A 24,544-nucleotide genomic window follows, 5' to 3' on the forward strand; every position below is an offset into this window, starting at 1 on the left:
TACACTGTAGTGCAATAGATGATTTTTATGGTAAATGTCTTCGGTCACAGAAATGTAATGAACCAATACAGTATATGGAATATATGTATATTCATCGTGCAGTGGTGCCCTCTAGTGCTTGGACTGAGACAAGACATTGTCATCATTCATTGTTTTATAGCTTTTCCATTTTGGTCACGGGGGCCATTTCATTTGAAAAAAAAAACAGACAGTTCAGACTGGCAGTAGTGGCAGTATTTTTTTTTTTTTTAAACCATACATTCCATGCGTAGTTAGTTGCCCAAATATATTCCCTAGGAACAGTTTTGCACTTCTTGCTTGTGCTTGTCCTTTTAAGGGTGGTGGTGAAGAAGATGCAAATATTGCAACAGGACTGGTAGAGAACCACATTTTCCCCCCCACAGTGACTCCAGACAGTTTCCCAGTTTTGCACTGATAAATATTTATTATAACATAGTACATTTAAGTGAACAAGACTCTGATATATGACTGTGCAAAAGGACCCCACTCAACATGTGTGCAGAAATGGATGTCTTTGCCTACACCCAACCTGAAGCTAACAAACTTAACACACTGCAATTGAAAAATTCTTAATAATAATAATGAGTTTGGATACAGTTGACCCCATCTTGTGCCAGAGTAAAAAAAGGTTAAAACAAAAAGAATGAAAGAGAAAATAAAATAGTTTCAAACATTTTGGACCTGGCTGTTACAATATTAACCCCTCCCCCACTACCACCTTTTTTTTTCTTTTTGTTTTTTGAAAGCTATTTCTACTGGCCTGAGTAATAGGAATATTAACAGAAATAAATACTTATCACAAACTACATGATTTAAAACTTGCCAAGACTTTAGCCATTTTGTTCATTGCTTCATTATATTTAATGATACATAGTCGTTACTTCACTATGGATGAGAATTCAGCAGAGGCTTTCATATAATGATGATGTCCATCAAATATTACTACTACTGTGCATACGCACAAGAAAATATTAAAATATGCAAAACCTGCTAAAATATGTAAAATTTGCTAAAATAATTATAATGCCAGATTAGTGTGACTTGTGCCAATTCACTGACCTCAAGGTTAATCAGACAACGTAAGCTTGGACATTTCACAATACTTGCTTCTCTACGTAAAATCAAATGACTCCATTTTACAAGATGGCTATGGACCTTGTGGTCTACCGGCATTCTAACGCTACACAACTTTGCCATATTTCATGTCAGCCCAGCCACAGTGAAGCTGGGTCATTAAACAGTGTGAAGTGTGTACTTTAAATGACTAAGAACTTCTGGCAAGTTAGAGGGCCAACCTAAAGTGTTGCCACTCCCAAAGTAGGAGTTATATCATTGGATCTTTGTGTTGCCGTTCCCAAAGTAGGAGTAATATAATTGGATCTTCATGTTGCCATTCTCTATGTAGGAGTTATATTATTGGATCTTCGTGTTGCATTCCCTATGTAGGAGTTATATTATTGGATCTTCGTGTTGCATTCCCTATGTAGGAGTTATATCATTGGATCATCATGTTGCCGTTCTCTGTGTAGGAGTTATATCATTAGATGGCGTTCACTAAAACCCGTCACTACTCTGCATTATTTAGCGAAGGTCCAGGTCTGCTTACTCAGCTCACATTTCACACATTCTCAGTTTCCATGACTCCACACTCACTGGAGGAACACTGTGTTCACTACCAACAGCAGAGTCCAGCCAACAACTGCATTTCCCCCGAGGACAATGCCACACTTCTGAATCTTACCTATGATAATGGTACTCTTATTCTTATTCTTCTTATTATTATTATTATTACTGCAGGCCTCTAAAGGCCACGTGCACTGTTGGTTGCCATCACTCAAAAGACCCTGTGCAGTGATTTTAATACCCTTTTTACAAGTATGGAATATAATGAAACAAGATCATGTCAGTCAATGGATGCACACATGTACAGTAAATGAAGGTGCCAGAGGTGACAAAGAACCTTCTTAAAAACAGTGGTCTGAATGCCACACCAATACAAAGGATTGGGCCATTCCAGAGAAACCTCTGTCCATCCATGCCAATCATTTTTTTTTTTTTGCCAGTTACAACACAAGTAATGCCCTTTCAGGGGGTTTAAACATAGACAGAGATTGTCATCTTTAATGTCCACATAATTTTGCTTCACCTTAACCAGCATGAGAAACGATTCATCACAAACGACTGCACAAGGTCTTTAAATTTCAAGTCTGTCTTTTCCTCCTCTTCCTCAGTAGGGTGAACCAAACTAGTATTTATGTAACAAAAGACACCTGGTTTTTTGAAGAAGATAAACAGCCTAAGAGGCTAAACACAAAGCCGTCTCCACCACTGGAAGGTGCAAATGAGTCTGCTCCAAAGCACTGATCCTGAATCAGTTCGTTGTTTTCTCCTACACAACAACATTTGTACAATGTGCTGTAGAAATGGGTTTGGATAGACTGATCCAGGACCAGCTGCTGATGGGCAGAAAGCTCACAGGGCAGTCCCCCCCCCCCCCACCCCCCACCCCCACCACCACCACCACCAACCCCCACCTTGTACGAAGAGGACCATTCTCCCAGGGATTACCAAGTAACTGCTAAACTACTCCTGCCTGCCAAAGCTCACCAGCGGTTCAGGGGTTAACATTATGGGTGGAGCCAGATAACCGTCTCCCACAAAAAAAGCAAGTCCGTCGACGCCCCCCCACCACACTCCACAGGAACTACAGCAGAGATTTACACCCGCAAAAACACCTAATCCTTATACATATACATTTATATTAGTTTTACAGAGTTAACAACTTTTAAAATCTGTTCCCCCTGTTTCGACAATCGGTCGCCCTTTATTTGATTGTCCCAAACCGAAACGGAACCCCAGGAGGGGGCGGGCCTTCCTTCACGCCCCTCTCCCCCCCCCCCGCCCCCCTTAGAGCAGCGTGTCATCAGTACAGCCCCCTTCCAGCCCATAACGGAACTCCTGCAGGTTCGAAACGCCGTAGAAGTGGATGAAGGCTGCGGCCACGACCAGGACATGGAAGATCTGGTGAGACTGGAACTACAGGGAGAGAGCGAGAGAGAGAGAGCGCGAGGGAGAGAGGGAGAGAATACAGGGTCAAAGAACATGGCATGGGTGCAGCTGACATACCCTACCAGCATGGTACAATGAAGAGAGCTGGTCACATGACTGCAGACTGCAGGAGGGCGGGGCTTGATGTCAAACCTAACCCACCCTGTGAAGTCCTAACCCCCCTTAGGCCAATCCAGAGATTCGAAAGCCAGACCCAGTTCAATGAGCCCAGCCCCAGCCCCAGCCCCAGCCCCAGCCCCAGCCCCAGCAGTCAGGCGTGTGCGTGTGTGTGTGCGCGTGCGCGTGCGCGTGTGCGTGTGTGCGTGCGGACGGACGGCAGACGTACCCAGATGTCACACTTCCCAGGGAAGTAGCGCTCGGGGATCCTGGCGGCGTAGAGCCCAGCTCCTGTTATGTACATGGCGCCCATCAGGTAGAACCAGCCCATCTGGCCCACCGTGGTGGCCTTCACAAAGCCCTCGGCTATGGTGAAGTGCATCGTAGGTACAATCCCGCTCAGTCCCAGGCCCATGAAGACTCCTATGGACGGGGCAGAAGGGGCCAGCAGGGTGGGTTTGCAGGGGGGTCACCAAACACACCAGTTTCTCACCCATAAATGGGTTTCTGCATGCTTAATACGACTATGGCAGATATTTGTTTCATCAAATTGTGGCTGTTCACTCTCATTTATATGACATTTTATTATTTTATGGCATTTAGAAAACACTTATCCCGTCCATTTATACAGTTGGATATTTTATTGAAGCAATTCAACAAAATATTCAACTAAGTACTCAATTCAAGACTAAGTACTTTGCTCAAGGGTACAATGACAGTGCCCCAGCTGGGAATCCATGCCACAGCATTTGAGTGACAAGCCCAGTTCCCTAATCCCCATATTACACTGCCGCCCTACCACACTCCTTTTAATCTTCACTGAAGACAATCAAGTTCGGTGAGTGAGTCAACCAACCGTTTGATTTGTTCATTTGCTATCGTATTGTATTGCATTGGCTAGGTACTGGCAACTGCATTCACAATGTGATTAGGCCATGACAATGACTACCTAACCTGCAAGCAAAACCACAGCGGAACCACAGTGGAACCAAAGCGAGACTCCAGGGGAACCCTGAACTGACCTGCTCGGGTGGGCCGGTGCCGGGGGGTGGAGAAGCGGTCCCATTGGGCCACGACGATGGCGGCGATGCCGAGCACACAGACGATGCAGAGGTAGATGAGGCGTGGCTGAGGGGAGCAGTAGAAGGAGTAGTACAGCCAGGGGACGAAGGAGCCCATGATCAGCAGAGCGATGCCTGAGTAATCCAGCCTGAGACATAGAGATCACTGTCACTCTGGAGGCCCCGGGGAGGCCTTCAAATGTAACCAGGAGCCCTCAAACGCAACCAGGGCACCTAGGGGCCCCTCAAACACAGCCAGGGCACCTCGGGAGACCCTCAAACACAACCAGGGCACCTAGGGGCCCCTCAGACACAGCCAGGGCACCTTGGGGGACCCTCATTTTACCCAGCCAGGCAGCTGTGCTCTCTCCTAAAACCATACGGAGCCTAAAATAGAAGAGAATACACACACACACTAATTACTGCCATCTTTCAAGTCTGCAGAACGGGAAGGGCACCCATCCCATCACAAGGAACATCACCACCCCGCCCTGCCTCTGGGCAGCAGAGTTTGGCGGGTGTACACTGGCAGCTCCTGGGTGGGGGGCGTGTCTTACTTGGAGAAGGTGCGGGAGACTTTTTCGGAGTGGCAGTAGACGGTGTGGAAGAGCCAGGAGAAGCTGAGGCACAGGACGGCGCTCAGGAAGAACGTCCCAAACACCACCTTCTCCTGCAGGGGTGCGGTGAAGGACATGTTGGGCCGCAGCATGGTGAGCGTGCCCAGGAACAGGAACAGGACCAGCCCTGCGGATACACAACACACAGCGGTCACCTCCCAGCATGCACCTGGAGCAGCGGCTCATAGGTCCTCCTACGAGGTGTGCGTTGCCCCGCGAATCAGAACTATCATGGTTCCATTTTGATGGCAGACTTCTGGGGCCCATCCACACACTGGAACAGTGCCTTAACAGGATCACCCATGGCTGTTGTCTAGATCATGGAGCAATCAGCCGTGACCGTAAGCACCTGCAGTATTAAAACTGATTTTTTTCCTTTCTTTTTTTAACACAAAGACTCCGACTACTTCAAAGACACCCAGGGTGGTTGCTGGAGCAAACATCTGCAAGTTTCTGCAAGCAAGGGCAACGTAAACACGCGTGCGTTCCACCACGTTCCTGACTCACCCAGCAGGTGTGTCCAGATGTTGCCGGTCTCCGTGTGGATCCGGAAGATGCTCCCGAAGCAGGCGCGGAAGGAGGGCATGGGTGGGCGGTGCCCGTGGAGCAGGTAGTCGTTGTCCTTCAGCCACTCGGGCAGGACGTGGTATGGGATCACCCTCCAGCGGCCTTCCCAAACCTGGAATAACAAACACCCAGTCACCCTGTACGGTCTCTGCCAGCGACCTTCGCAAACTCCCACCTCCAAATACCCAGTCACCACCCAGTCACCTTGTACAGTCTCTGCCAGCGACCTTCGCAAACTCCCACCTCCAAACACCCAGTCACCACCTAGTCACCCTGTACGGGGTCTACCTGTGACCTTCCAAAACTCCCACCGCCACACACCCATTAACCCTGTACGGTCTCTACCAGCAGGCACAGCAGGGGTCACGGGTCCTACCTTATACACAAACTCCTCCATTTTCTCCATCGCGTGGTGAGCTTGCAGGGGGAGGGTCATCCCGCGCCCCCCTTCATCTTCATCCTCCTCATCATCAGGGAGGGCAGAGGCCTAAATAATTAGCGCAAATCAAACAGACGTTTGAGATACACGTACATAAATCTAACCCAGTTTCCTTCATTCGCCCAAATCTGTAAGCGTTTGTAAGCCAACCGCACCTCCGCTGTGACCCCCTCCATCAGAGGTCCCAGCTCCGTCAGCTCCACGTCCTCCAGGGCGGGGCCATCCTCGGAGATCCGGCACTCTGCATCACTCGCTGACCCGTTACGGGCTGACATGGGAACCGTCCGCAGCCCCTCAACCCAGCCCCTCGTCCCGCTGCGGCCAGCCGCTCCCAGCCTGGTCCGATCCCGGGCTGTGGACGGGAACACGCGTTTAAATCAGGGGCCTCCACCACGAGACACAGGGACCAAAAGAGTTTAAAACAAGGACCACCATCATGGGACACTGGGACCAAAAGCGTTTTTTATTTAACCTTTATTTAACCAGGAAAAACCGCATTGAGATCGAAATCTCTTTGGCAAGGGGGACCTGACATGAAACACAAAGTTACACAGTTGCACAAGACAGTAGACAAACAAATTACAAACATCAAATAAAGAAAGAGGCAGCAGTGTAACAGTAGGGACCTCCATCATGTGACACAGGGACCAAAAGCGTTTTAATCAGGGACCAAAAGCCACATTCAGACAGTCACGTTGCTGCGTACCTGTGAAGGCGTGACGATGATCCTGCGAGTCTCGACTTCTACCACGCGGGTAATACCCTGGAGAATAAACAAACACCAATGTGATCAGACACTGCATAATAACCCCTGCCACTTGGGGGCGCCATCTCCCTTTGCATTTTAACTCCTTCAGCTCACAACATCGTAATACATACATACAGATTGACGCTCTATCGCGACTACAACTTTTACATACTTTCTGTATCCTTAACAGTGGATATATCAAGCAATGGTCAGACTGCTCAGGCAACGACAGTTCGACCGAATGGAACCGTAACTTCGTCAATCTAGTTCTTACACTTGCTACACTCCGTCCTATGGAAAAATCTCATGAATACAACTGTCCTAAAGATTCTATGCAGAAAGAGATCAATCTGAAGATCACAAGGACGTAAATCAATCAGACAATATGTGGGTATGAATACGTCAAAACCTAGACACACCAAGGTCGCCAACTGTAAGAAACCCCTCCGCAAACCAAACAGTGGAAGTATCTGAGTGGCGAAGGAACGCGTGTCGTCTTACCCGGTGCTACTGGAACGGGATTAATTTAATGAAATCTCGGTCATCTGATTCCAAAGTAGTGTTTTAACCTTTCCACCGTGCTAACGGTTATGCACAGACTGCTGTCCGCCAGTAGTGTGGCTTATACAAATCGCTACCTAACTTGGTAGATGCGGACATGTCTTTCGCTTGTTTAGCCTGCATAAACACAATTGTACATCCTGCTATGACACTAGTGTATAGACGAGTGACTATGACAGTGCAGACATCCTGAGGTCTGTGTGTATGTTAGGACCTTAAAACTGTTAGGTGTGCAGTGGTAAGAGTCAAAGAGGAAAGCCAGATTCAAAATGAATGCAGTTTATTGTACAGTGTGTCTAGTAATAATGAAAATAATGCTAAATGTGAGAGGTGAAATGGCTATACACCTAAATTGATCATTGATAAGGAAACCGTGTTGACGAGTGTCCTCATACCACTGCACGTTTCCCCTTATATACAAAACGATAAAAACAAAACTCTAAGTCATCAAATAAAGACACAATCATGGCAAAAAAGTATAGATCAATAATCTATCTGTACCTCTGTAAGCATATCACACCGGGTCAGCCTTTGTATCGGGCTAGGTGCTGACCCATAGGTATCAAGATTATTTTAAGCATTTTTAAAGCGCAATGTTTGCCTACAGATTAATACCAAGTACAAATGTCTTTGTAAAAATGGTAACCTTGAACTAATTTTAACAATCAATATTTCCATTCCCCAGAGTCAACTCTGTTATTCTTGCACAGTCCCATTAAGAGGCCCCGTTGGGACAGCCGGGGTAGACGTAGCATCAGTTCAGTTGTTTTTCTTCATTAAGAAATGAGACCATTTCATGACGAAAACAGGCCATTCAAGACTCTACACTTCACATTCAAATCCTGAACAATATTAAAATGCTCATTTGTCTTCATAAAGGGCCAATCCACAGAGCCAGGTAGCCTGCTTGATCTGTTAGGGACAGCCATACTTATTCACCCTGTGCCCAGGTGTGTTCTGTCCCATCTTACAGCAATGTCTGCCCTGTCTCTTGTTACATACCCATTCCGGTGTTGTGAAGGGAGCTTGTTAATGAATGACAACTATTAGAAAAAAAGGGGCAACAAAAACAGCTTAACTAAATATAGATGATACAACAACTGTGCAGATCACAGATCTCATTTCAACTTTGGGGGGGGGGGCAACAAACAGAACATGTTGTTTTGGATTTTTTGGGCACGTTCACAAACAGTTCCAGCCAATACTGGGGGGGGGGGGGGGGGGGGGGGTGGAGGCACCATTTGACCATCTGAAGGACAGGCTTGGACTCGGTTACCTCGCCTAATTGTCTGCTTCTTTGCACAGAAGAACAGGTGGGACAGCAAACAGAGGTCCACATTCATAAAAAATGCATTGCTTTAACCGAAGGGGTCAAAATACCGAGCAGTATCAGTTTCCACGAGTAAATATTGCTCTTCGCCGAGGTCAAAGCATTTTCCACAGAAACGATGTGCAATTCACACGAATAAACACCTAATCGTTTATGCCATTTAGGCGAATTTAAACAATTGTTCGTCTTTAAAAACAACATAACACATGAAATACGTACAGTTATCGGAAACTGATGAAGGCACCTTACGGTAACAGTTATTAATGTGAGCTAAATACAATTCATACAATAAATCTGTGAAGTTGCAAACATACGCAGCTAGCTGCTATGGCTAGCTAATGTTATTGATGAAAAGCAAAATATTGTCAGCCGCCGAAATGGCAGTCGAAGTTTAATCTGACCGACATCTGTGTAAGTGTCAATGCACATTAAGATTCGAGTGTTTTTACAGTCGATTAAAGGTTTGTATCGTTTCCGGTTTATATGAATGGTGTTATTGTTAAGTTCAAGACAGATTGCTATCAGCCAAAAATCCTTTCAGCCAACAGCAACCATTATATGCGCCAGCTCAGCTCTTATCTGCTAAAATATTGCTCATTGTCCCGAAAGTCGGCAATGTTAATAAATGAAAACGCCATTTTTAGTTGTAATCTCAACAGCTCCGTCGAGAAAATGAAAATAAACTGTAAAGACAATAAAGTGTCTCGTTGTCTATTTCCCGTAGCCACTGTAGCTAAAGCTAATCCGCACTCGAGAACATAGGTAGCAGCTAGCTGGCTAACAAGCTAAGCTAACGGTAGATAGCGACCACCGAGCTAGTGACTATAATTACTCATCAAAAAGCCCCAATCGACCTTCTGACAACTGACATATTAACCAGTTACAATTGCTATCTTTTTAATGTTTGTTCTATCCGCTTGTACAAGACTATCTAGTCTTTAAATTGTCCAGGCTTACCTGTTTGGATCCCACCCGATTCTCGCCGAAACACAAGCGTCTGTTCCCCCGTTTCAGCTTCCGATCACGGGCGAGCAGAAACGCGTTTCCTCTGGTTTTGGGATGTCTCGTAAACAAAGACCCAGGAACTCCATCTGCTGGTGAAAGCGACTCACTTCAGGTTATTAAATCAATGGGGTTCTGTTTGCGCAGAAAACGCAGCTGTAATGAATGGGAAGATTGGGTGCAACTTGAACAAATATAACCGAGCTGGCAGTTATTAATGCGTTCCAATTACTAATTTGTTTTCGAATGCCCGTTCACAAAAACTTCGGCCAATCTCACCACACATCACTTAAATTAAGCAGTCATATCCTTACAAATACGGTTTGTCTCGTTTCATGACAGAAATGAACACATTAATTTATTCTGGATTGGGAAAACTCATATGTTCCTGAATATATTAATACTCGGATATACAGGCCCAGGCTTTTTGTACATTAGAAGTCCACTGGGAATGTCCTTCATCATAGACAAGGAGGAGACATTTGAACATTTACTGGCTCCAATAGACCGGAAATAAACTGGCTGCCTATCAAATGTACTGCATGTCAATATAAACCCCCTCCCCCGTTGATTGACTGCAAGAAGGCAAGCAGGACGTGAACATTTAGCAAACCTAGCTCCACGACCTCAGCTAAATGCTAAGTCAGCACCTTGTCCATTAAAGACAAGGTTAACCCACAAAGGACACCGGCCACTTTAAAAGATGGCAAATTGCTTTTGTGTTGACTTGGCACTTATAAATGTAACATACATCGTCCAATAGTATATGTGCGAGATTAATTTTTCTGTTGAAGATAAAAGCAATCAGACCACTTCACATTTAGTATCTGATGCCTGTCTGAGAACCAAGCTGCGTTCACTTTTACAGGATGTGCCTGACATTGATTTAAAATAATAATAAATGGGGAAAAACGAAATGTGTGCGTGTGGTTAAAAAAAAAACAATCAAGTGTATAAAATGCATCAGTCTGACCAAAGGTTGAGCATGGCATTTTAAGGTTGGTCCTATAACACGTCTTCGCCGTAATTTTGCACGTGTCTGGAGCCGATCGTGTTTCGGCACGCGTACTCCAGCTTGTCCCGCTGGAGGGTGTTTAAAACAGGCTGGCTCAAGTCAGCGAGGCAGGAGAACCCGCATTTCTGCACAAAGATGGCTCCCAGTCACTGGTAATCTCTAATCCTAATCCCGCTTGCAAAGTGGCAATTGTGTCTGCCAGAATAAAACCCAGGGTTCCACTACCTCCTCCACTTATAATAATACATTTTATATATAGCACCTTTCACACAGAGATGCAGCTCAAAGTGCTTTACATAGCGCAATGAATTTATTAAACAGAATGTAAAATAAATAATAAAATAAAATGGCATGGTAACTGAAAGGTACAACGTACTGATTTTTGTACAGGGTCTTTCAAACAACAGAGCTTCTCCCCGTGAAGTTTGCAGGTTCAAATCCACAAGGGCTGGAGACAAAGGGCGCATCCTGAAACACAACATTATCAAACATACCACTCACATCACCCCAGGTACAGGCATCTTTGGGCAGTAAAAATAACGCAGCGTTAGTGCGACCTACCTTAAAGAGATCTTTCAGTAACAAGACTCTTACAATGAACATCCCTTAAATTCTTCCTCATTGCACAGCGTAACGGCATAAGGGCCTGCTGCACCAGCTTTGCGCATGCTCACTGGTCATACTGCCTGTAAGATAATTGTATAATGAGAGGCTGCTGCTCATGTATTTGCACAGTGGATGGGATAATTACACAGGCAAGTTCAGACAGACCTGGGAAGTTTCATGCAAGTGAAAAGGTAAATGGTAGGTATATACAACAGAAATGATTTATCATATACCGACTATAACAAAGTGTTGGAAGGAAAAAAAAAGAATAAATTCACAGTGAGACTTCATCAGAACTGTGACGCTTTATTGGGTTTCACTCACAGCGCACTCGCCGAGCAGCCTAGAGAGACCGAGCTCTACGCTTCCGTCACACTCATTAGCCGCACAGCTCGCAAACAGCACCACAAACTACAAAAAGAATTATTGAGCAACGCGCCAAGCATCGCTTCTTGGAAACATCTGAACATGTCCAGGCCCACAGTTTTTAAACAGAGAGCCCGCAGCGCGTTTCAAGCACAGTGCAGTAGAAGGAATAAATACAATGGGTGTCGCACACAGAAGGCACATCATTGGTTCCAGCTGAAACGGGCGCTCCAGGAAGTTGCAACACAGAAATGTACATTTCCACTGCATGTGGCCTTTGAATTCAAGTGCAAACTAAATGCCATATATATATATATTTTCAATAGCAGTCCCCTTCCGACTATATATGTATATTTTTTTTAAATAGCAGCCCCCTTCCATATGAACGCCATATTTGGATATATTTGAATATACAGATATGAAAGAAAAAGAAACCACTGATTGTCGTCCAGCTCATGCTTTGGATAAGGATGATTTTTTTTAAAACTAATTCTGGACCAAAGTAAACTTTCTCATTTTGACATTACTGTTCTAAACAGATGGACACAACCTCAAGTCTGAAGCACTTAAATCTGCATAAAAAGACCACTCAGGTCTGTGGCAGTGTGCTAAAGGAGTGTTTATATATATTTTTTAAATCAACAATAAACTTGTTTCTCTTATTGAACTAAGCTAAGCAAAGGCCCTTACAGATTATGCAAGACAAGCACAGCCCAGGTGACCAAATATTTGTTAGAAAAACATTAACCTGACAGGTTGGGCAGGTGACTGTATATACTGCCACACAACAAGAGTGAAATGATCGCATAAGAGTGAGAGTGCTGTCTGTGCCTGTCTGGTATGTTATTTAGTGAGCTACAGACAGCACACACAGCACAGGTAACAGGTAACAGGTAACAAACGGCGACTGAACACTGCCAAGCCTCAGCCTGCGTCCCTAGCCGACTCCACACGTTTTCAAACATTAAAAAGGTTTCAACAGACAGGCTTTCCAGTCCGCCAGGGTCAAGAGAACACCTGTTTGATTTAGGGGAGGGAACCTCGGGTCATTTCGTCTCTCTGTTTGTACTGCGGTGGGGAACGGGGCCGAGCGGGGTCAGTAGGTGAAGCGCTGACTCTGCCGGTACCCCAGCTTGTCCAGGTTGGGGTTGCAGGCGAACTGGATCATGGGAGGCGGGCCGCACATCAGCACGAGGCTGTCGTCGGACGGGGCCGGGAGGTGCTCGCTGATCATGTCGGCGCTGATGAACCCCTGACTGAAGTCCCACTCTGTGGATGTGAGAGCAGAGAGGCGCCAATGAGGGAGAGCAACGCCACCAGAGACCTCCATGGCCTGAAGCAGAGACTGTGCTGAGGGTGCATTGAGACTTTAGTAAGACTGCGCTGAGACTGTATTGAGACCAAATTGAGACACTACTGAGGCTGCGCTGAATCTGTATTGAGACTGTGCTGAGACTTTATTGAGACTGTATTGAGACTGTGCTGAGACTGTATTGAGACTGTGCTGAGACTATTGAAACACTATTGAGGCTGTGCTGAATCTGTATTGAGACTGTGCTGAGACTATTGAAACACTACTGAGGCTGTGCTGAATCTTTTGAGACTGTGCTGAGACTTATTGAAACACTATTGAGGCTGTGCTGAATCTGTATTGAGACTGTCTGAGATTTATTGAGAACACTATTGAGGCTGTGCTGAATCTGTATTGAGACTGTGCTGAGACTATTGAAACACTACTGAGGCTGTGCTGAATCTGTATTGAGACTGTGCTGAGACTTTATTGAAACACTATTGAGGCTGTGCTGAATCTGTATTGAGACTGTGCTGAGACTATTGAAACACTACTGAGGCTGTGCTGAATCTGTATTGAGACTGTGGAGACTATTGAAACACTATGAGGCTGTGCTGAATCTGATTGAGACTGTGCTGAGACTTTATTGAAACACTATTGAGGCTGTGCTGAATCTGTATTGAGACTGTGCTGAGACTTATTGAAACACTATTGAGGCTGTGCTGAATCTGTATTGAGACTGTGCTGAGACTTATTGAAACACTATGAGGCTGTGCTGAATCTGTATTGAGACTGTGCTGAGACTCTATTGAAACACTATTGAGGCTGTGCTGAATCTGTATTGAGACTGTGCTGAGACTCTATTGAAACACTATTGAGGCTGTGCTGAATCTGTATTGAGACTGTGCTGAGACTCTATTGAAACACTATTGAGGCTGTGCTGAATCTGTATTGAGACTGTGCTGAGACTTTATTGAAACACTACTGAGGCTGTGCTGAATCTGTATTGAGACTGTGCTGAGACTATTGAAACACTATTGAGGCTGTGCTGAATCTGTATTAAGACTGTGCTGAGACTTTATTGAAACACTATTAAGGCTGTGCTGAATCTGTATTGAGACTGTGCTGAGACTATTGAAACACTATTGAGGCTGTGCTGAATCTGTATTGAGACTGTGCTGAGACTTTATTGAAACACTACTGAGGCTGTGCTGAATCTGTATTGAGACTGTGCTGAGACTATTGAAACACTATTGAGGCTGTGCTGAATCTGTATTGAGACTGTGCTGAGACTTTATTGAAACACTATTGAGGCTGTGCTGAATCTGTATTGAGACTGTGCTGAGACTTTATTGAAACACTATTGAGGCTGTGCTGAATCTGTATTGAGACTGTGCTGAGACTTTATTGAAACACTATTGAGGCTGTGCTGAATCTGTATTGAGACTGTGCTGAGACTATTGAAACACTATTGAGGCTGTGGATCTGTGAACTGTGCTGAGACTGTATTGAAACGCTATTGAGGCTGGGCTGAATCTGTATTGAGACTTTATTGAGACACTATTGAGGCTGTGCTGAATCTGTATTGAGACTGTGCTGAGACTTTATTGAAACACTATTAAGGCTGTGCTGAATCTGTATTGAGACTGTGCTGAGACTGTATTGAAACGCTATTGAGGCTGTGCTGAATCTGTATTGAGACTTTATTGAGACACTATTGAGGCTGTGCTGAATCTGTATTGAGACTGCTGAGACTGTATTGAAACACTATTGAGGCTGTGCTGAATCTGTATTGAGACTGTGCTGAGACTTTATTGAAACACTATTGAGGCTGTGCTGAATCTGTATTGAGACTGTGCTGAGACTTTAGTGAAACACTATTGAGGCTGTGCTGAATCTGTATTGAGACTTTATTGAGACACTATTGAGGCTGTGCTGAATCTGTATTGAGACTGTGCTGAATCTGTATTGAGACTGTGCTGAATCTGTATTGAGACTTTGTTTGCAGAAAGACGGGTGCACAGGAGCCGGAGGCTGCGCACCTGCAGGGGCCTGGTCCACGGTGAACCACAGCTGGAAGCGGTCCGGGTGCCGAGCCTGGACTTCCTCAAGCTCCTCCCGCAGGAGAATATCCCTCTCTGTCTGCAGGGCACACAAACAAATAATCTCTCACACAATAAACACACACACCCAAACAAACTCACACACAGGATGTTAAGAGGCAGTTCATCCTCCACAAGAAACTGGAATTATTTACATAGTTATACCAATAAACAGAGCCCTGGAAACGCACAATACGAATCCCCAAACTCATCACCAGACCAGGGTCAAATACGTATTTGTTTTGGATTCAAATACTTTTCTGTGCTCTATTGATCTTGCCTGGTGTAACTGAGCCTGTCAATATGACCAGAAGGCGAGGCTGGCAATTTTTGAGAGTATTTCATTGGTTCTAATACACCAGACAAGATCAGTAAAGCGTAGAAAAGTATTTGAATCCAAAACAAATACATATTTGACCCAGGTCTGCTTATCACCACTCATTCATAGGATGCATAGAGTGCAGTCAGTGATGTTCTGTAAGGAGGGACTATTCCAGCAGGTACACACCTGGTTGGCAAACAGCAGACTGCAGGTGGTCTTGTCACTGGGGTCCTTCATGATGGCTCTGACCAGCTGCAGCATGGGGGTGATACCTGCACAGGTGGAGCAGGTGCACACGGCGGTGTCACGGTTACAGGTGGCCTGCGGGAGCTCCATCGAGCGGAGGAATGGTGCTTGTGTGATGAGATCCTAACCCGTCATCTTAACCCCGCCCACCCCGTGCCACATTACAGCCAATTATCTACCGGCGTCAGACCCCTGTGCAAGTGTGACCCGGGAGTCAGATTTCTATTAGAAAAGCGACTCCACTGGGAGCATTTATTCAATTTCATAAAGTACTGTTGTTTTTATGCCATGGAAAATTGACCCCAATACTAAAAATGTACATTACAATACATAAATCATTTTTCTGTGCCATGGAAGATTGACCCCAATCCCAAAAACCCACATTACAATGCATGAGTAATTCGAGTCAGTTTTCCATGAGGTCAAATTTCTATAGGATGCTGGCCTGGCGTCTGGCTGGCCACAGTGCGCACTACACACCGGCCCACCCAAAGGGGGCGCCACTTCGCTACAGTGAAAATGACAGGCCAAGTAAAAAGGTTTTAGTGATGATGCAAATTAAATGCAAATATTAATTTCACACATAATCATTTGATTAAAGTAAATGTAGAAAGAACTGCTCCTGGCAAGACCGCACCTGTTCCACCGGCAATGAGGCCCAGGGAACTGGCGATCTTAATTTCCCCTGGGGACTTCTTATCGGGTTGGACCAAAAACTGCCCTACAAAGGGGGAGGGGGACGAGAATCAGGGTTACACACAGCCAGAGCAAATAAGTCTACAACAAAGCCACAAGAAATGCTTTTACACCCTGAACACAAATGTGTCACTGCAACGTGTTGCCCTTTTAATTCTCTTTCATTTCGCACAGGGAGTACGGCTGCATTTCGTGTGCTGGAAGAATAAAACAGGGCTGCACAGCCAAACCTGCAAATCAGTTCTTAATATACCACCATGCGGCATCCCACCCGCCCCATTTCACTGCAAAGCCTGCCTGGTCTCACAAAGTTCACAGCACCAAAAGCCAAAGGTTTGTTTAAACACCACAGTAAACCATGTTATACATTTAAGTGCTAGTCACATATTAGCAATATCACTACCACTAGCTGACTGGAGCTAGGCTCGTACTGTTCAGTTGGAGAAAATAACTGCCCTAAATCCTTCCAGACACTTGAAACGCAGAGAAACCTAAGCGAAAACTGTTCTCAAAAACACAGACCTATTAGCCAGACAAAGGGCCAACGCCAACTGTGGCATTTTAACAGTGGATACCTTTGAAATCTGGAACTGCTGTCTCAGTGGGAAATGTGAGCCTTTGATAAGAGCCTCCTTAAGCACGTTTGCCCGAAGAATAAAACTCCACAAACCAAACATTTTAAAAGAAAAAAGGTCAACCATCGGCATACATTTATAAGGTTTTAAAGGAGTACCATGGTGATTTTCACACTTTCTCTGTTTTATGTGCTATTTGCACAAGAGGCATTGAAGAAACACAATGAGCAAAGTATTAAATATGTCCGTTCTGTATTTTTGGAGAAATATGCGTTTTAAATTCATCGTCCCATTTTCAACCGGTTGAGAAAGTTGTCATTTTTCTACGTCACGAATACAGTAACCACTCCTATTTCCACGCCCCGTAAAGAAATCTGACAGGACACACCGTCCTGCTGTTCAGACAATGCAAATATTTGACTAACGTTAGGTTCACTTAAATTAGAGTTCCTTTAGATTATTTCTGGTTATATTCATTTAGCTAGCTAGCTAACGTTAGCTAGCTAGGAGGTTTGCTTTCATAAGGCAATGTTATCGATAACGTTAGCTTGCTAGTTCGCTTTTATGAGGACTTTATAGTTGTGCTTTTATCTTAACTTGGCTAGCTAGATAGCAAAAATTGTAACTGGATACAAGTCAACGTCCTTACCTTAGCTATCTATCGATACTTGATATACTACTAAGCTAGCTAGCTTGTGAAAATTCAGTCTCCCAAAGAGAGTGCGTATCATGGGGGTAGCTATGGTAACGGGGAACGGTCTGTCAATCATAGCTAACTGACAGTTCTCATTACCACGCCCAGACGGTTCGGGTGAATTTTTATAGTGGGAAATTTAGGCTTAGAAAAATACGTTTTAAAGTACATTGAAATGACTGAAGAATAAAAAAAATATGCACATTTGTTTTGTTGTTGCCTGAAGACAACTGGGAAGTGTCACGTTCAACCACCATGGTACTCCTTTAAGATTAAAGGTCCAGGAAATCTAAATCTGTTCATTCTTTACTAACGTGTTGTTTAAATACTTCTTTTGTATTCAAAAATGGCCCACAGATATTTTTGAATGTAGAACGGCTTGCTTTCCCGCTTGGCTAAACGGAAGGTTTTCAGCAGGGAGGGTTAGCTGGGTACAATGTACTTCATTAAAACGCTACCCTCAGTGAAACCCTTTCTATTCGTAACGTGTAAATGATGCTCTTGAGCAGGCAGGCGAAGTTGGAAATGCCTAAGCATCGTGCCCTCTCTGGATGCAAAAATACCAACACGCTTTTTTCTTTTCTAAAAAAATGAAGAGGCTAACAAGAAATTAGTTTCATTTCCGCAGGCCCACAGGCACTGCAATATTGTAATAACCCCAACAGTTAATATTAGAAGAGCCCATTTCAGAAGGAGGACTTCACCAACTATCGAGTCAAGTTTATTTATACAGCACAGTTGTACAAAACACCTGTGGTTTTGCTAACAAGCTAGCACTGATGCTAACAAGCTAGCGCTGGTGCATGGTGTAGAGCAGTGGTGTCAAACTCGTGCCATGGAGGGCCGTGTGTATGCAGGTTTTCATTCCAGCCTCAGATCTTGATTATATAATTAGTTAAATTATTTGCTGAATTAGGGATGCAGGTTTGTGCGCAATGGTGACCCGACGTCTATGGTGACCCGCATTGTCTAAATAAAAATTTTCTTATATTCTGTGCTTCAATGCAGTTAAACGCATATGGCTGAATGAGTAATTGGACTCAATTAAGGCAACATTAATTGGTTGGAATGAAAACCTGCATACACACGGCCCTCCATGGCACGAGTTTGACACCACTGGTGTAGAGCCTTCCCTCCCTTCACCTCCCTCCCGACTGTTTCTGCTACTGACACCCCCGTTTGTCAAAGAAAAGACTTCTGATGTATCAGTAAGCAGCCCTACTGTTAGCTAGGGATAATTAAATAGCTTTCAAGCTTAGATATATGGTATCAAAGCATTTCTTTACGTGGGTGTAATGTCCAGAGCTTGAGTCTGCTGTTGAGCCTAATGTTAGTGTACAGTAGCTCAGTGTTTTACATCACATGATCTGCAGATTTAACTAATACAATTGTAAAGCCTAGCTTATGTTGTTTTCTTTAGGAATGGTTTATACATGACGTGATTTACGGATATATCATGCACGCATGAGACTGGTAAAGGGTCCGACAGCGAGCACAGCCTAAACCTGTGACTCAGGCCATGGCCCTCGAGGTCCAGGAACTGCTGGTTTTCCACCCTCCCTTCACCTGGCAGTCAGGTGTGAATGCAGTGTGGCCAAGTAGTTGCACTGGGGGGGGACAGAAAACCAGGGCCGGATTTTGATTTTTGACTGGAGGTCCAGATTTTAATATCCATAGCCTAAACCACAGATGTCAAACTCCAGTCCTGGAGGGACAGAAGTGTCTTCTGGTTTTTGGCACCAGTGGTTCATTTAAGTCACTGATTGGCTGAGGAATCCCCACACCTTATTCTCAAGGGCTTAACTGGCAGCTGACTGAAAGTAAACCCACAGACACTGCGGTCCCCTTGGGATTCAGTTTGACCCCCCTGGCCTGAACCATTCTGACCTTTGCCCTTGTACTCCAGGAGCCCCCCCGGCCCTCTGAAGTCCACCAGCTCTCCCAGCCGTAGGCTGTCCAGGTACTGGGACATCTTCCCCCCCTCAGGAAATTTAGGATTGACGTTCTTGAAGTAGATCTGTGGAGCAAGACAGCCGCACATCAGAGTTCACACTTGCACAGCACGCGTTACCAACCGATGGCTCCTTGAACTGAGTGCAGCAGATACATGTACCTCCATCCAGCAGTTATATTGCACTTGTATTGTTATCTTGGTATTGTAGCTTGTTTTCATGCCTCCTAGTTTGACTTACCATAACTCTCTGACCTAGCCTATGTGTACTGTGTGAACTGGACCTAATGTGTTCATGGCTATGAATAACAGTTACATAATGAGTGTTGTACCTTATTGGGCCTGTGTTCTGTAGTTGTTCCAATGACCTTCGGTATGCACTTATTGTACATCGCTTTGGATAAAAGCGTCTGCCAGATACATGTAATGTAATTTAAACAGATTCGGTTACATCACAAAGTGCTCATTGATGTGTTTATGCCATGGCCTTAAGGCTCCTGCTCTTTCTTCGGTCTCATTTATGGAGGAGGCAAAGCCAGCGCTGGGCAGTACCTTCACCACCAAATCCACAAATCCTCTGTCGTCATCGCTGGAGACCGGTGTGTACGGACGCACCACTAGGCTGCCGTCGATGCGGGCAGACAGGTAAACATGCTTCCCTGAGAGAGAGAGAGAGAGAGAGAAACAGAGAGAGAGAGACGAGAAGATCCAACTTTCATCAACAGCCTGCGAGCACCCACGTGGAGACCTGGGCCTTGTTTCAGGAAGCAGGATTAGTGTGTCAGCTGCATAACTGCCCCGAGAAAAACCCAGAACCATCCGAAATCAGGAGCATGAACTGAAGTAAAAAGAGCTGCTCTGGGTTTTACTCAGCGCAGTTATCCAGCTGACAGTAATCTGGCTTGGTGAAATACCCCCCAGGGCAAAGAGGTCTTGCTTTGTCTGTCAAATGCAAAAATCTAACTGCTTGTGTTAAGGTGGGCAAATGTCACACACACACACACACACACGCGCATACAAATCAATTAAGTCTTTAATTTTTTTATTCACTTTTGTCCTGCATAATTTTATTCACTATTCATAAGTATCTGAATCACTTGCAAAGGGACTACAGATGAACATGAGCTCTTGAGAAAAGTGAAAAGAGTTGAGTACGCACTCATGGGTGTTGACATGGCGATTTAGCAATCCACTTCTCCTGCTCAGGAAGGCTATGCACGTTAAGGCATATTGTACTTAGCACTGTAAGTACGCTACTCAACGTTGACCCTATTATTACTAAGTGAGGTAAGCACGTTGTCCTCTATCCATCTACACCTGTGCCCGCTCCTGACCTTGAGAAAGATGGAAACTGAGCAGTGGGCTGGTCTGCCCGTGTTTTAAACAAACACGCATTAAATGCACAACGTATTTTCAGAAAATGGCCGACGGCACTTGGCTGCATCCCGCGAGGGCAGGCGCTGGGACGTACCGATGGGCAGACCCAGGATGTGGTCCGGGGAGGGCAGAGCGAATCGAAACCTGCGAGTGTCGTGACTGATCACCTGTGGGAGGAGCCAACCGTCAGGAGGTACACGCCCACACAATCGACCATGCTAACAAACTGCCTCAAACAGACTAAACCTTTTTTCTCTCTAAAATTAAGATAATTTCCCAAATGTTGAAAGGGGCTGGATGGTAGCACACAGCCAATGGACCCAGAAGGCGTTTAGATTTGATCAAAAGTAATTCCATTTTTGACACACTCGTTTTGATAAAGCCCATGAAACCCCGTCGTACGACCCCTCTGCCTACCTCCTTGTCGATGAGCTTCAGTGGGTATTTAACAGTGGGCTCCAGCAGGGTGATCAGGGGAGTTTTCTTCTTTCCCAGAAAATAGGCGCCCAAGATCAGGACAGTAGAGAGCAGGACAACTCCACCAGCCACCACCACAGCTGTGGTAGTCTGAGCAGAGGGGAGAGACAAATCAGACACACCCCAAAACTGCACCCAAGCTAACATCCAAAAAAATCAGGAACATTCAAGCAAAACACCTTGAAGTCGATGTGTTAAAAGGTCTTGTGTTGTATGTAAAATCCTTTATTGGTGCTTAGCACTTGTTTGGGTACCTTGTTCTTAAAGATCCCTTACGTGTGCGTCCTGATGTAATAGTACATTGCTAGTTTGGAGTATTTGCTTTTGTGGATTTTAAAAGTAATTTTAATAAGACACATTCAAGTAAAACGCCCTTTGCTCTAAAATGGTTGCCTATAATGCTTAAATGTTCAAGTGTAACATTTAACAAGGACTTCGGACGGAGGCCTGCAGTGAACACAGTAGCTCTGGCATATAACATAATGGAAATGGGCATTTATAGCCTTTATCTAGCGCTTTACAATTGATGCCTCCATGCCGAGCTTAGAGTTAGGGGTCGGGTGCTTCTCAAGACACTTCGACAGCCAGGCGGTTGACGCACTCGACTGCAGACATCGGTTACCGAGCTATTACAACAATACCCTGGTGTGTACACCATCATTTTAGCAGACCAGACAGACTGCTCAACAGTAATCAAACACACTGCAAAAAGCAGCTATTCCAAAGTGGTCGTTTTGACATTAAGGTTCTCCAAAATCACCATCTTAAGTCTTAACCAGGCAGATATTTTTAAAATTCTTCAATAAACTAAAACATGATCTTCTGGTATCATGACTCAAATCTAGGTACCATAACCTCTAAGACAAATTCACTCTTTATTTATAGGTCTTGGCACCATTTTTATACTTGAGTAGTCATTTATTCTGTAGAGATCATGTGATAATTTCGTAGTAGTAATGTTTCCCAAATACCATGACGTTGCACGAGTTAACGGTACCATGTAATATAATATTAAGATATGTTTTTTTCCCATGGCAGGTATGGTTCTATATATGACATCAAATTAGAAGAGCACAGATGAACTACCAGCACGTTTTGATATCATTCAAATAAAACGCCAGTACGGACGAGAAGTAGAGGGGAAAACAATCACATTGCTATTTTTGGTGCTCCTGGTTTATGGAGAGAGTGAGTCATTCTGGCTGCAGGCCGCTCCCCGCTGCAGCAGTTTGCCCCAACAAGTATAGCGCCTCCAACCTAAAGTTACATCCGTGTTTCCCACACCTTTTCCTCAATTACAAAAACCACAGCGCTTTCCAGAAAAATGGGAAGACCTCAGTTAAGTCTGCTTCGGTTTTAAAATCGAAAGGTATAGAAAACTAAACGGTGCTGCAGTCAACACATTCACGTTTTGGATATTCGGTTTAGTGTAGCTTTTAAAATTGCAAGGTCATTTTTGTAGTAAGTTATTTATTTGCTAGCAACTGCTACACAAGTACAAAGATGGAAACTAACGATATTTCTCTAGTGTTCCATGTCATCCCGTGACTTGCTTTTAGCTAGGCTAACGTTATTTGAAAAACCCGCTTCTTAGCAAAAACACATTATGACCATTATTAAGGACAGTTAAGTTAACTACACACTTGAAATGCACAGACATTCGAATTATAAATCCAGCATATGTCACCTTGGATGACCTGTGGTAGAGCGTTTCAAGCTAACCATGCAGACTAGCAAGTACTCGGGTTAGCTAAGCAGCTAACTTTATGCACCCTCACCACCATAGCAAACTGTACTATTTACTCTTAAACTGTAAGCAAACTATTGTATTTGCACACGCATCCCCTACATCCAAATCGCGTAAATTATAACGCTAAACCAGTTAGACTAGCTGAGTAGTCTAACTAAATTAAGCCAAAAGGACCCAGTCATGATGTTAGACGCTTTAGCTTGCTAAGTAGCTAGCTAGCTAAGATAGGGACCCACTGCCCACATTTCGGTTGCTTGCAAGCTCTTATCTAGCAACTGTTCTAGTCTAGACACTTTCTAAAATTACTAGCTCCCAGTTTTACGTTAGGTCGATACATAACTAATATGAGGCTATAAAACTCAACATCTTTTATCTGTCAACTAAAATCCTGTTTAGGCCAATTAACGTTCAGCTGAACAGCATGCTAGCGGAACCAGCTAATAAGTAAGCAAGTAAGTCAGAATCTCCTTTTTAATTATCCAGCTTGTGGGATCTATTGCAACACTTCATTATATAATAAAATTACAAAACCACAAAACCAATAGCAGTAACATAAATAACTAACTCACCATACTGTATACCATGACAATGCTCTGTGTTTCTTACTGGGCAATGTCAGATCAATTGTGGTGGTAGAGGAGTGGCATCTAACCCTTAAACTGTGAAATACCGTCAGTCCCGAAATGTAGCTCTCCAGGGGAATATACGGATATCTACGGCTAACGGCTCCCACTTCACAGGAACTCCACAGAAAGTCTATTAGCGCCACCAAATGGCGATGTTTAAATGACGTTAGCAAGAACACACACAGGCCAACATGCGTCTGTGAGTAGGCTACATGAACTATTTTACTGGTAGCTAGCTACCCTTGGCTTTGCAGAGGTTAGGTCTGAATAGTGTTCACTGTGTGAACTAAACTGTGTTCTTGGCTAGAAATAGCTGTACAAAATAAGTATTGTACCTTACTGAACCTGTGTTTAGCAGTTGTCTATGACCATGAAATGCACTTTTTGTACGTCGCTTTGGATAAAAGCGTCTGCCAAATAAATGTAATGTACCCGTAAAGTCAGAATTACCCAACTGCAAGCTCCCAGCTCGCCTCACACCGCGAGGCGCTGATCCCAGCTCGCAGCACGTGGCTAGCTTATAACAGTGAATGTATGTAGTCGCGTGTGCATGATTTTATTTGCCTTTAACCTTTGAAACTCCTCATTACCAAGCAAGCCTATATTGTATGCATTTGTAACTGAGTATAGTGGATCATTAGTGTTCTGTTGGCTCCCCAAAATATTGCTACAGCTTTGTGTTCATGGCGCTACTTGCTGTGTAGGGCGAGATGCACTTGGGGGCACTCTCGAACACACTGTCACAAGTTCAATTTATCAACCGAAAATATACTTACCCGTAATTAAATGCGTTTTATATCGTAATAACATCATCCGAGTTCTGGCTAGTGGTTCAGAAATGTGACATTACTGTAATTCCCTGTTGACTTTTTCATCTGAAACTAATCATACACAGAAGCCAGAGGCTTTTCATTTTCATAAATTGGAAATGACACACCT

At 44.5% G+C, this 24,544-nt stretch overlaps 2 protein-coding genes across 2 annotated transcripts; both read right to left on the reverse strand.

Annotated features, from left to right (window-relative positions):
- Positions 1 to 417: 417 nt before the first annotated feature.
- adipor1a (adiponectin receptor 1a) lies at positions 418 to 9,618 on the reverse strand. The gene is made up of 9 exons (XM_064305572.1): positions 9,467 to 9,618; positions 6,577 to 6,633; positions 6,026 to 6,222; positions 5,808 to 5,918; positions 5,372 to 5,543; positions 4,805 to 4,991; positions 4,209 to 4,396; positions 3,416 to 3,609; positions 418 to 3,057 (listed from the first exon to the last, which is right to left on the reverse strand). The coding sequence occupies exons 3-9, from the start codon at positions 6,143 to 6,145 to the stop codon at positions 2,929 to 2,931; spliced, it is 1,101 nt and encodes a 366-aa protein (XP_064161642.1). The 5' UTR covers positions 6,146 to 6,222; positions 6,577 to 6,633; positions 9,467 to 9,618; the 3' UTR covers positions 418 to 2,928.
- Positions 9,619 to 11,422: 1,804 nt separating this feature from the next.
- LOC135237973 (NADH-cytochrome b5 reductase 3) lies at positions 11,423 to 23,755 on the reverse strand. Its single transcript, XM_064305573.1, has 9 exons — positions 23,549 to 23,755; positions 21,170 to 21,319; positions 20,847 to 20,919; positions 19,928 to 20,034; positions 19,312 to 19,441; positions 16,097 to 16,180; positions 15,400 to 15,485; positions 14,832 to 14,931; positions 11,423 to 12,767 (listed from the first exon to the last, which is right to left on the reverse strand). The coding sequence occupies exons 1-9, from the start codon at positions 23,561 to 23,563 to the stop codon at positions 12,595 to 12,597; spliced, it is 918 nt and encodes a 305-aa protein (XP_064161643.1). The 5' UTR covers positions 23,564 to 23,755; the 3' UTR covers positions 11,423 to 12,594.
- Positions 23,756 to 24,544: the final 789 nt, after the last annotated feature.

Source organism: Anguilla rostrata, chromosome 13, assembly GCF_018555375.3.
Source record: "Anguilla rostrata isolate EN2019 chromosome 13, ASM1855537v3, whole genome shotgun sequence".
Lineage (NCBI taxonomy): Eukaryota > Metazoa > Chordata > Actinopteri > Anguilliformes > Anguillidae > Anguilla > Anguilla rostrata.